We start from the raw sequence: 13,753 nt of genomic DNA, 5'->3' as shown, positions 1-13,753 counted from the left end.
CAGCACCTCAGACTGAGGAAGTCTCTTGGATGAGAGACGAAACGTTTATATATTTTTTTGCTTTGTTTTGTTTTGTTTTTTTGAACGTCCAGAGGACCAGATTGAACTTTTTGGGATTTTTCTACCTGGATTATTGAGCATGCATCAGGATACTTTTAAGTAACTCTTTATACACATTAACAAACCTTTTGAAACCTTAATAAACCTCCTAAATAAACCTTTATAAACCTTTTGAATAAACCTTAATAAACTTTTATAAACCTTAAACATTTAAAACAAACTGTTATAAACCTTAATAAACCATTTAAATAAAACCTTTATAAACCTTTTAAATAAACCTTAATAAACTTTTATAAACCTTAAACATTTAAAACAAACTGTCATAAACCTTAATAAACCATTTAAATAAAACCTTTATAAACCTTTTAAATAAACCTTAATAAACCTTTTAAACAAAACCTTTTAGTTTTGCTTTATGAAATTATTTTTGGAGAATGATTTGTGCATTTGAAAGAATAAATTCAGACTAGATTCCTTAGAGCAGGAAAAACAATATTTACATATTTGTCGTTTGAAGACGCAGCAGCCCACTGTGCTCTTTGCCACCTTCAGACTAGCCATTAGCTCATCACTGTGTGGTTAGAATTAAACTATTATTGTCCAAACTAAAGTCGTCCCAAGAATCATTTACTACAGGTAAGATATTAAAATTAGTTTGGAACCTTTCCATAACCTCACTTAAAAAAAACCCTGAATCATCGCTTTAATCTTAGACAAAAATAATGAAATAAATAAAACAGACGTCTTTATTTCTATTCAATGACCTGTCATCTCCAAAACGGTTAAATAAACCAGTTGGATTCAATCAGAAACGCTAAAAAGATTAAATCAGCGTCATTTTGAATAACTTTGTATATTTTTTCTTCTAGACGGTGTCGTTCTTACCTGGATGGCTACGATAAGCACCAGGCGAGTTGTCCAGGATTACAATACTGGACAGGTCATCGTGAACTACCGACAGGTCTTTAATATAACTACCTAGATCCAACGTGCAATGCTGTCGACAACAACAACAAAAAGAGAACAAAGGTCACTTTCACCAACAAAAACAAAGAGTGTTGATCTTCACTCCGACTGCTCATATGCTCAGCCTCACCTGCCTGTAGTATCTGCGTTTCAGGATGTTCCTGTTGTTATCCAGCTTGTCTGCGACGGCCGAGCCGTAGATCTCCATGCTGGCTGTGAAAACCACCAGCTCGTACCACTGGCTCACCTGCGCACACACAGCGTTCAGGACACACAACACCAGCGCCGCAAGGCTTCTGGAGGTCTCCGCAGAGCAAATATTAGCTTTTACACTAGTCCCTCGCTACTTCGCAGTTCGACCTTCGCGGACTCGCTCTTTCGCTGTTTTTCAAAGTAAGAGTGGACACGAGGAAAAACATTGTACAGGACATGACTTTAATATTGCTCACGTGATTGGGACAGTACTGCATACTGTACAGTAAAAAGTTAACAAAAATAAAATACTTTGGACAGGCGCTGCCATTTTGTAGTTTTCTCTCAATAAGCCTAGCTCATAAGGACTATATTTCCCAGAAGCCAACAGGGCTCCACTCAGAAGCCTCGTTTCCTTCTGCTGAAATACGTAGAGGGAAAGTTTTGATATGATTGGAAAAAGTTAGATCATTATTCATACAGTTGTCACTTATTGCGGGGGTGTCCGGAATGTAACCCCAGCAATAAACGAGGGACTACTGTATTATTAAACTACGTGGTTTAACGGAACAGGAGGTGAGATGACTGAGATGTTTGTGTTTACGTTGAAAGACAAACTCACCACTTCTAAAAAGAAGTCGACGTGCGGCCTTTTATGTACAAAGAATCTGACAGGATGCTTATCGATGACGACCTGCAGGGAGAAGCAAACACACACACGGGTCGCGTTACACACACACACACAGCTTCTACCTTCACGTGTGGTGGCGTACGGTCCGACTTACTTTCAGGATAAAGTCTGGCGGCGTGCCAGGCCTCACTGTGGGCCTCAGGACCCCGTCGTGGTGAGAGTGGATCAAGGTCTCGTCCAAGTCCAGAACCAGAATCTTCCTCTTTACTGCATCTGGAGTTTATCGAACAAAACAGAACCCGATTATTGTTTTTATAAACATTTAGAAATGTGAACTACAATAAACGGACATGTATCCACATGTACCCTGTGGCTATCAAACTTTTCAACTCCTCCCCCTTTCTGCACATAGTTTACAACAATAAACATTTTAATGTTTTCACATTAAAACATTTCAAACATGTCTGCACCAGACCTGTTTAGATCTTAATTTCTGGTCATTTTTAATTCTCTGGTATTTTTTATATTCTGTTATTGTGTATATCTTGTGTGACTTCTTGTGTATGTTCCTTTGTACTGAAACTCTGGCACAACAATTTCCTGCGGGATCAATAAAGTTCCATCTTATCTTCTCAGAAACATCTCTTTAAAGCTGAAGAACTAAGATTTAAATGGACTGTACTTATTATAAACATCTTTCTATCTGATCAAGATACTCAAAGTACGTTACACTACAATCTGTGCCCCCATTTACGCACTCATACAGCACTCTACTATATATATATATATATATATATATATATATATATACACACACAAAGAATAATCAGTGCTTTATTATGTCTAGGCCTGTCACGATAACAAATTTTGCTGGATGATTAATTGTCTCAGAAATTATGGCAATAAACGATAATATTGTTTGAAATTTTACAATAATTAGTGAGAGTGTCAAATTTTATAAGAAATGTTGATTTTTTTTTTAGTGTAGTACCTTTTTTTGACCACCGGACGGCAGTATAAGTCTGTTTGAACCAAGTCTCTACGGAAAAATGGGAGGAGGCCCCTTGACATGACGTGGGCTGCCATGGCGACATGGCGGACACTTTGTGGTTTGAGCTCTTTAGCATAGAATTTTTCACACAAAGCTTTTAATAAAAAAATCAGTAAACAAGTTCTCAGCTTCTTTTTGAGAGAAACAACTTTTCACACGAAGGCACGGGTTTCAACTGTAAATTTTGGAGTTTCAACAAGACAGAGGTTTTTTCCCCGAGGTCATCTTGTTAGCTTAGCTTCTTAGCTTAGCTGCTTTTAACGATCCAAAAACACGATTTTGGATTGTTAAAATTGATTTTTAAGAGAAAAAAGAAAGGGAGGGGTCAGTGAAGATCACCAGAGTTGAACTTTTTGTCATCCAGTGTCTTCAGTAGAAAGAGAGACACATGAAGAAACGATAAAGCTGATAAATGAAAATGAGGTCGATAATTTTCATTTATTATACGATTAACTGATTTATTGTTTATTGCGACAGGCGTAATTATGTCACATCGCCAGTGTATGAATGTGTGTGGAGGTAAATGAGGGCACAGATTGTGTTGTAAAGAGCTTTGAGTGAAATAGTGAATCTATTCAGTACAGTCCATGTACTTAAAAAAATTTAAAAAAAGAAAATCACAAAACGATCTTTTAATCAGTGAGTTTCCAGGAGTTTTCCTTGATTTTAGAAGTTTTTCCTGAAATCTCCAGTTTCCCATTTGGCAGGTTTCCCCTGATTTTCAGAGCTGCTGAGAACCCCATTTTAATACGTCAGCAGTCCACTTTGGTTCTGGCCATGCTTGGATGATCGATCCAGTTAGAACTAAACCCTGTTTCTCCAAACTGAAGTAATTCAAAGAGCCATGTACAACAGGTAAGATATTAATCGTTCACAACATTTTTCCTGAAGTTGCTGAAGTGACAGTCGAGTAGAAGCGAAATCAGCTCTTCCTCCGAGTTAAGAGCGCTGCTGAATGAGCGCTCGCTGACGGAGGGGAAGTTCATTCAGAACCAACACACACCCCCACATCAGTCCACACTGTAGTCTCTTCTGTAAAACTGACCGTCTGTGTCACATCAGCAGGAAACTACAAATAACTTAAAATGACAAACTGTTTTAACAAGACTCCGACATCTACCTGCCTGCTCGCTCCTTACTTGGATATTTCAGCCGTTTATTTATCAGCACTTTAAAATCGTCAGCCACCGTTCAGTTCTCAGATGAGGTCACGCATGTTAAGAAACACCCGGGTCTGAACTGTGTCGTTTACAACTTTAAATGTTCATCCTGCATTCTCAAAACATAAACAGCCCAAACTCTCATTTCACATTTGTAGCTCTCATACGTTTTTAAAATTGTGTTCAACGTTAGCTTTTATTTTGTAGGACCAAAAACTTGATGAGGGAAAAAATAAAATAGTATTCAAGTCAGAGTGAATCTCCAGCGTGGTTCGAGTCCGTCGTACGATCCACGTTAAGGTTATATGACAAAAACACCGAAGCACTAATGAGCTGCTCTGAATCAACTCGCAATGACAGAAATAAACTGGTGGTTTTCTGCGCCGAGGTGAGGAAGTGGCACATGCGTTTGCTGACATGTTTATCTTAGGAGGGAAAAAAAATAAAAAGTATTTTCTGCAAAATAACTTCCCACTGGACAAACTGGTTTCACCTCTTCACAGTGGAAACGTGTTGCGATCGTGTCAGACAAAACAACTTTGACTTTTTCGTTGACGTTTTTAAATCTTTACAGGTTTTCAACGAGGCTCAAATGATTTACAGGCACAGTAAAAAGTTTATATCCACTCCTCGTGGGCATAAATGTCACTAATTGTAGGCTTTTATCGATTTATTGAATTTTTTATTTTTCCGGGATGGATTTTCTCTAACCAAGGCAAAAATTATACACGGACTCAAAAATATTGGTTCAAACACAAAATCTTTTAGTAAGTGGCGCTGAAGGTTTTAAGAGCATCTATTAAATCCTTATTAGTGATCATGACTGAATGCAGCAGGTTCAGTGTTTCCACTACCTTTATACAGGCAGGGCGCCCCACCCTGTCAACAGAACCGAGCGCTCTGCCTAACGAACACCCCCACGCCCCCCGGTCAAGATGTAGTGCAGGGCGCAATACAAACGCACTAGCAAACACACACACAAACACCACCGCTCGATAGAAACGGGCAGCCATGTAGTGCTAAGCTAGCAGACGGGCAACACAGACGTGACTCCGTCCTGTACTCCACCACCACCATCACTCCACATCATCGATAAAAACCGGCAACAATGAAGTGCTAAGCTAGCAGGTGGGCAACACCGACATGAATCCGTCCCGTACTCCACCACCATCAACACCCTCCCCGATAAAAACCGGCAGCAACGTAGCGCTAAGCTTGTAGGCGAGCAACACAGATGTGACTCCATCCCATACTCCATCACCATCACTTCCCATCATCGATAAAAACCGGCAGCAATGAAATGCTAAGCTAGCGGGCAGGCAACATAAACGTGACTCCGTCCTGTACTCCACCACCATCACTTCCCATCATCGATAAAAACCAGCAGCAATGAAATGCTAAGCTAGCAGGTGGGCACCACAGACATGACTCCGTCCCGTACTCCACCACCATCAACCCCCTCCCCGATACAAACCGACAGCAACATAGTGCCAAGCTAGCGGGCAGGCAACACAGATGTGATTCCGTCCCGTACTCCACCACCCCCACTCCCCATCATCAAAAAACCGGCAGCAATGAAGTGCTAAGCTAGCGGGCAGGCAACATAAACGTGACTACATCCCATACTCCACCACCACCCCCACTCCCCATCATCCATAAAAACCGGCAGCAATGAAGTGCTAAGCTAGCAGGTGGGCAACACAGACATGACTCCGTCCCGTACTCCACCACCATCAACCCCATCCCCGATAAAAACTGGCAGCAACGTAGCGCTAAGCTAGTAGGTGAGCAACACAGATGTGACTCCGTCTCATACTCCACCACCAACAACCCCACCATCAATAAAAACCGGCAGCAATGAAGTGCTAAGCTAGCGGGTAGGCAACATAGACGTGACTCTATTTCCATACTCCATCACCCCAACTTCCCATCATCGATCAAACAGGCAGCAACATAGCACCAAGCTAGCGGGCGGGCAACACAGACGTGACTCCGTCCTGTACTCCACCATCACCCCTACCACCACCACCATCAATAAAAACCGGCAGCAACTTAGCGCTAAGCTAGTAGGTGGGCAATACAGAAGTGACTCCGTCCCATACTCCACCACCAACACGTCAATAAAAATCAGCAGCAACGTAGCGCTAAGCTAGCGGGCAGGCAACACAGACGTGACTCTGTCTCCCCCACCCTCAATCAACAACAAAAAAATAAAATAAAACAGTACGACTAGCGCCCTGCCAAGTTGTTTCTCTATCAAGGCTCTCAGCATTTCATGAAAACAAACTTCCCTGATTTTTCCAGAGTAAATCCTGAAATTCCAGAATATATTTTAGTGACACGAAACGCTCAGAACTTTGCGTACTAGGTGTCGAGCAGTCGCATTCAAAGATGACAGGAAGTATCTGTAGCCTACGGTACGTGCATGGCAATCATCTCTAATAATTATATTGTTTAACATCAGACACTAAAAAGACACCACTGCAGAAGCAGAACATGGATTCAATGATACCAGAATACTAGCATTAATGCAAGAACATGTTAAACTCTCAGAAAGATCATCTTTAATCAGCAGATCAGGGTTCAAGTTCCCTGAGATTTCCCTGTCTGGGAACGTCACTTTCCAGGTTTTCCCTGATTTCCACAGTCGTTGGGAACCCTGTCTTTGCCAACAAAAAGAGGACGTTGTTTTAGGTTGGGATGTTTAGGATGAACCCAGGAACCACCAAAGCTAGTCTCCATGAACTGGAAAATACCGGAACACCAGTATCTACGTCCACAGTGAAGTGAGCTTTACGTCACCGTGGAACGAAACGGTGTCGACCAAGACAGAAGCTTCTGCTCCTTCAAACCCGACTGAAACTTTAAGCTGCTCACCTGGACCACCTGACCCAAATGCCCTCTAGTGAAAGTTTATGGTTAGAAGGCCAAAGGCTGAACTGTTCGGCTATAATAAGTAGCCTGCATGGTGGTGGTAGCATCACGACGTGGGATGTTTTACAGCCATTCTTGTTGAATGGAATAATAAAGAAGGTCTAACTTCACCTCGACTCAGCAGCTTCCCAAACCCCCAACCTCAACCGTGTTATAAATGAGTAAACCTTGCTTTTGTTAAAAAAAAAAGGGGTCTGTGCCGGGAACACTTTGAAATAACTTGTTCGGTTAACAGAATTAAATGCGTTTCAAAACGCCTGTTTGATGTTTTAAATTGTAAATAAAACTAATAATAAATTAACTGAGCTCGTTCCAATCAGTGGTCCACAATATACTTATAAAACCAGAAAAAAAACATCTAATCTACGCCAAAAATAGAAGACTTAAAATCACTAACCGAACCTTTTCTGGGAGGGGTTCACAGATTTGGAACGAGCTTGACGAGAGTTTAAAAGGTTTGAAATTCATCTCCACCTTCAAAAACAGTTAAAGACCAAATTGCTTTGTTTATATACTTGAGATCACTTGTAGGAACTGTAACTGATTGATCAGAAGTAACAATCTGTACTGTATGTGAAATTTTTACAATGTATGTTTTTATTGTGTTATTTTAATGTTAATAAACTGTATGTAATTATATGCACTCAGGCTCCCTCTATAAGCTTTAAATAGCTTTTCGCAGCCCTGATTCTTGCAGTTATGTAGCATGTTTTATGATTCTTTCAGTGTGTGTGAATAAACTAACGAGTGTATGTAAATTTTTGAGTGGAGCTGTAGCAGAGCAGCTGTTGTGAAAACAACCAGGTACTCACTGAGTCTGTTTCTGGAGATAGGCGACAGGGGCAGAATGTCGTATCGCACCGTCTGATACTGGATTATCTGGAAAAGAAGGAGGCAGGTGAGCCGGACAGTCCTCAACCAGAACAGCAAGTACAGAACAGAACATTTAAAATAAAAACCAGAACAGGACTTCACACACAAGTGAACAAAAACCTCCCACTTTTATTCTCTGCTGGGAACTGAAAGTGTTGACCCTTTTCAACGAGGATCCTTCTGAGCGCTACTCTCGCCCAAGGGGAGGGGTCTGCTCTTTTCCTCACAGGGCTATTTTGAATCCCCCCCCCCAGCTGTCGGTCAGTGTCAGCGGAGCGTGGGCCACCAGCAGCAGAAAGGAGTGACGCTGACGGAGCTGCTTGTCCTACAGCTGCAGGGAGACCTCACCCCCAAAGCTGCCTGCATTAACGGCGTCCATCTGGACCCCAGACCTGCAAACTCCAGAGCTTCACCTTCACTTTAAACCTTCAATCAACGCGATCAAACATTTCTATTAGTAATCAGGTTTAATGGTGCTAAGCAGGAGTCATTTGAGCCCAGGAACACCCCCATCAAACGAAAGCACAGCGATAAATTATTGACGAAGAGCTGAAAGCAACACGTTCGAGTCGACGTATTCTGACAGTTTGATGAAAGAGACAGTTCAGATCTTTCATAGCCGGGTTCTGGGCAAAGCTTCTGAACAATCCACGTGTCCATGGACAACTTTGTTGACCTTCTATGCATAAATGTATTATGATGTCATTGTATGTTGCTGTTAATGTTGCAAGGTCCTTTTTTGCATCCGTTACACTGTGACCAGGACATGGTGTGAGACATGATGTTTAACTTCCTCCACCCTCGTGTTCTCGTCCTCATCTACTCTGTATGTTGCATGTAACAGGTCTCTTGTAAATGAGTCCCTGAGGCTCAATGGGAACAAACCTGTATAAATAAAGAATGAATGAATGAAAATCACTGTTACAGGAAAACACTCTAAATGATGTTTGCCCAAATGAACCACTCACACACGACGGGCGAAGATTTATCTCCAGCACAATTTTACTTGCAGCGCAGATATCGGAACAGTTCCCATCTATATTCTGTATGCATTAATTGAATACAGCAGTCCCTCGCGGTTCAACTTTTGCGGACTCGCTCTTTCGTGGTTTTTCAGCGGTTGTCAACTTTAATATTACTCACGCGATTGGGATGGTACGGGATTAAAAGTTAACGAAAAAAATACTTTGGACAGGTGGCGCCGTTTTGTAGTTTTCTTTCAATAAGCCTACACTTTATCACCAGTCAAAAGAACTACACTACCCAGAAGCCAACAGTGCTTCCGGCCGCCGCTGCTTTCTGCCAAAATGGAGGAGTTTTGCAACGCAAATCTACGATATCTATGAAGCTCACAGGACTGGCAGGAAAGTTGCAAATAATCCTGAAGCTCAATTATCCACGTGCACATCAACCTGGACGGGGTGGTGGACTTCATCGCGGCACTGGAACCGCGCCCGACCAGAACCGAGCTGCTGTTCTGCAGAGCTGGTGAGTAAAATTTTGCTGTACTGTACAGTACATATACATATGTTGTTAAAATGATGTAGGTTTTAGAGTTTAGAACATTGCAAACATGTGGGAAAGGTTTATAAAGCCCTTATATATATATATATATATATATACTAAAACAAATATAACGTTGCTACTTTGTGGTTTTTCACCCATCGCTGGAACGTAACCCCCACAATAATCGAGGGACTACTGTCAGCCCGGTCACAATGATCTGCAAATGCTGTATTATCCGCTCGCTTTTTATACCCGTAGCAGCTTGAGAAGGTTTCCGTGGGTGTCCTGAAGCCCACTGTAGTCTCACGTGGCCTTGAGTTCTCGAGCAGCATGAGAGTATTTGGAGAGACAACTTGGTTGTTTGTTTTAAGGGAAAGAACATTCGTAATAATGTATCTATAACTCCATAAACTCTGACCACAATCCTCTGACAATCACCTGCAGTATTTATTTTTGAACCATCTCAGTTTGGAGAAAAAGACTTTCATTTTGACTGGACCGATGAGTTAACAGCTAGCCCAAGTGGAACCAAGTCCAAAGTGGACTGCTGTTGAAAAAATTAAATTATACAAATGCTATTTTATTAAACTTCACTGTCAATTTTCATTATACAGTTATTTACACAGAAGTATACGGTTATTTTCAAGAGCAAATACCAACAGCAGCTAGCTGTAACGCGTCCTGAAGCTATTCCAGCAGAATTAATCTTAGATTAAAGCCTTCGTACACAAAGACGTCGATCAGCCAACCGTCGATAAATTTGCACTAACACATGATTTAATGACGGAACAGCTAGCTGCATCAGCAGCTAGTAGAAAGTAGCCTCAATCGGCTCGAGACAGTGGGTTCGAACATCTGACTGTATAAAATAAAATACAAATTCAGAACGCAAGAAAGAAGTCTGCGCATGACTCAATGTAAAACTTTTGCCAGACAGAAAAGACCCGCGAGAAATAAAAATACATTTGAGATTAAATAGTCCTGCCCCAACAAATTTTAAGATATTTGAGTAACATATTTAAGATCAACTTACAATTTTTTTTCTTATGAATCCAAGACATTAAAACTTTTTAAGGATGGGTGGACACAACTAGAGAAATTACATTTCCTGCTAAAATGCAATGTGAATGCTTATTACAGAAGAACTTGCTGAAAAACGGCTGAAATTAGCTAAAAACATGCTGAAATGTAGCTAAAACTGAAGAACAAGCTTAAATTAACAGGGGAGGAAACATGTTTGCTGAATTATGTTTAAATAAGCAGAAATTAGCACAAAAAAATGCTTGAATTAGTAAAAAAACAAACAAAAAAAAGCTTAAAAGTACATTAAAAAAAAAAAGCAGAAAAAAGCTTAAAATACCATAATCAAGTCTAGAGAGCACAATTATGCTCAATTAGGCTGAAAAATGCTTAAATGAGTGCAAAAAATGTGGAATTAGCTGAATATGATAAAGTTAGCATAACAACAGCTAAATGGTATCTGAAATAGCAAAAAAAAAAAAAAAAACACTGAAAGGAGCATAAGCTGAAATTTGCTGAAAGTAGCAGAAATCACCAGTAAAAAAAAAATTGATTTTTTTTTAAAACAGCTGAAATAAGCTACAAAAATGCTAAAACAGCTGAAGAGGTAGAACAAGCTGAAATTAACAGAAGAAAGCAGAAAGAACACGTTTGCCCAATTAGGTTGAAAGAAGCTGATATGAGCACAAAAAGTGGAAATCATCTGATAAATCTCAAATTAGAAAAAAACAGCTGAAAAGTAGCTAAAAAAGCAGAAATAAGCTTAAACTACCAGAAACAAGTGGAGTGAGCACATTTTTGCTGAAATGGACTGAAAAAAGTTTAAGTGCAGAAAAATTGGAATTAGCTGAAAAGGCTAAAATTAGCATAGAAGCAGCTAAATATTAGCTGAAATAGCAGAAAATGCTTAAACTTGAAGCTGAAAGGAGCATAATAAGCTGAAATTAACAGAAAGAAATTAGAAGAAGCACAAAAATGTTGTAGTTAACAGAAAGAATCTAAAAGGATCACAAAACAGCTAAAAAAAAACAGCTGAAAGTAGCTGAAAAAAAGTTTAAATTTGCACAAGGAAGCTGAAAGAAGCTGAACCAGAACAAAATGTGAAAGGAGCAGTAAAAGGTTGTAAACACATCTAAAGAGTTGAAGGATGTAAAACAAGCTCAATTCATTTTCTCTGAGGAAAAAGTGGCAGAAAAGGCTAAATATTTCAAAAAGCTAAAGATGCAGCAATGCCAAAAGTTATAGCACCCTTCTCCTGAAAGAGATGAACGTTTTGATATATGAATTGTTCAAATGGGACAAACGTTGTGGAACGAGAAAGATGCAGAAAAAAGTACGAAAGAAAAATGGGTCACAATAGTGTGAATGCTTCATAAACATTCACACTATTGAAAAAACCAGTCCAACCCCCCCCCAAAAAAAAATAATTTCTTTATATTGAGACCATCAAGGAGACATTTACAACAGGTAAGACATAAACAATGCATTATATCTCCACAGGAGCCTGTTTCTAGGTGTGGGACTGTTTAGGCACATTATCAATCTGTTACAAATAAAACAATATCGATTCAGTTATCTTGAAACCTTTTATTACATAGATAAGCACCGTTTTATACTTTCATGTCTAATAAAGAGTGCACAACAACAAGTCAAAAACCTCCATAAAGTACAGGCTGTGACCAACACGAGCCTAACGGACGTCAAATTAACATTGAAAACATGAACAAAAAGCTAACACGATTAGCATCGTTCATTACTAGACATTTACACACAGATCGAGCATTTAAAGTCATTACTGCTGACAGTCATGTTGTGATAACGTCAGTCATTATTCAGAGAAACAACACATTTATTCCTTCAGTGTAAAAAGATAAGCTGTGAAAACACGCAGCTTTACTGCAGCATGTTTCTACTACAGGAAGCTACGGTATCTCCACTGGGACAAACGGTGCAAAGCAGCTGACTCCGAAAGAACAAAATCCATTTCTGACATTTCAGAATCAATTCAGATTCTTCCATGTCCGCAAAGTTTCTAAATATAGATTTTTTTTCCTCCCACTCTACATATTTCAAAACATCTCATCAAAGTAAAACACTAAGAATTGTATTTTCTATGACATAAGTGGAAGAAAAGTATAAATATGAATCATCTTTTCTCAACTGAGAAGCCGACAGAGCATCTCAGGAAGGATCTGACTAAAAATGATGGATTTTATTTTGTTTTCCTATTTACTATAACCAATCATTTCAAGTGTAGTTCGGAGTTTGCATCGATCCGCTGATAGTTTATGCCTGGATACATATTTAACAATATGCGCTGCCAAATAAACATGAAAAATAACCGTCCACGATTATTTAATCATTTGTTGACAGTACAGTCAGTGTATGGGATTAAGATCAGCGTCCAGTGCTCATTAATCCACTAAATCTTTTAGTTTTCTCAACATAAATATTTATTTTTATCATACTCCACACCTTTAACGTCTGTCACCTGTGTTAGAAACGCACTGTGTGAACGGCAGGCTGTAAACAACGGAGCTAAACGGCGACTGAGAGCAGAACCAGACGGGGAGAACAGTGCGCTCTCTGTGCAGACATAATCCCTCTAACTTCAGCCACTGCACGACTCAGCCACTCATTCTCTGGGTCTGTTGACAACCTGTTCGCGCCGCACAACAAACCACGAGTTGGTGACACCACGCAGAGAGGACCTCCAGACTTTGTTAGTTTGACACACGGCTAGAGGCCAAGTTCTCTGGTGTCACACCACATACGTGTGGGTTCTGTCACTGCAAACGTCGGGCTTTTTGTGTTGGTGTTTCTGTGACCGGCAGGCTTGTGTTAGCCGCGACTAAACTTCCTGATGTGAGGGTTTGAACTTTGTGCTGCAGCTGGACGAGCCGGTTGGTCGCACGACCTCATCGCGTAAAAGCACATGACAGGTGAACCAGCAGGTCAGCCCCAAATAATCTGCAACAGTCCTGACAAATGGTTAAATGTGTTTCCTCTTAATGACTTTGGTGGCTTTATTTCTTTTAAAGGGGGTATGGTCAACAAAAATCTAAATAGTTCTTTGTATGTATCCGTTTTTCCACAACTCGTTTAAAAGGATCGAAAAAAATCTCTTGTGACATTTGTAAGAATGTTTCAATACTAAAATGGATCTTAGCTCACATTAGCATCCTGACGCTATGATACACAGCGTCAGGATGCTAAAATGAACCAAGATCCATTTTAGTATCGATCAATCGATAGATATAGACAGATAGACAGACAGATAGACAGACAGATATAGACACAGACAGATATAGACACAGACAGATATAGACACAGATAGATATAGACACAGATAGACAGATA

The 13,753-nt window shown here is 40.1% G+C and overlaps 2 protein-coding genes across 5 annotated transcripts in view; both read right to left on the bottom strand.

Moving 5' to 3' along the window:
* The window catches only part of gps2 (G protein pathway suppressor 2), an 831,114-nt gene that overhangs the window by 28,350 nt on the left and 789,011 nt on the right, over positions 1-13,753 (bottom strand). The window lies entirely within an intron of this gene.
* LOC119409329 (CTD nuclear envelope phosphatase 1A) overlaps positions 1-13,753 on the bottom strand; it is a 23,297-nt gene that overhangs the window by 3,188 nt on the left and 6,356 nt on the right. Inside the window, exons 2-6 of the mRNA XM_037676209.1 lie at positions 7,807-7,873; positions 2,004-2,122; positions 1,841-1,912; positions 1,157-1,273; positions 946-1,057 (exon numbers count right to left, since the gene is read on the bottom strand). Of these exons, the coding sequence (XP_037532137.1) occupies positions 946-1,057; positions 1,157-1,273; positions 1,841-1,912; positions 2,004-2,122; positions 7,807-7,873 (487 nt within the window). The remainder of the gene's footprint in view (positions 1-945; positions 1,058-1,156; positions 1,274-1,840; positions 1,913-2,003; positions 2,123-7,806; positions 7,874-13,753) is intronic.

This window comes from Nematolebias whitei, chromosome 1, assembly GCF_014905685.2.
Source record: "Nematolebias whitei isolate Nwh7 chromosome 1, NemWhi1, whole genome shotgun sequence".
NCBI classification, from domain to species: domain Eukaryota; kingdom Metazoa; phylum Chordata; class Actinopteri; order Cyprinodontiformes; family Rivulidae; genus Nematolebias; species Nematolebias whitei.
Note: the sequence above shows the minus strand (reverse complement) of the source record. Positions and strands in the feature narration are given on the sequence as shown.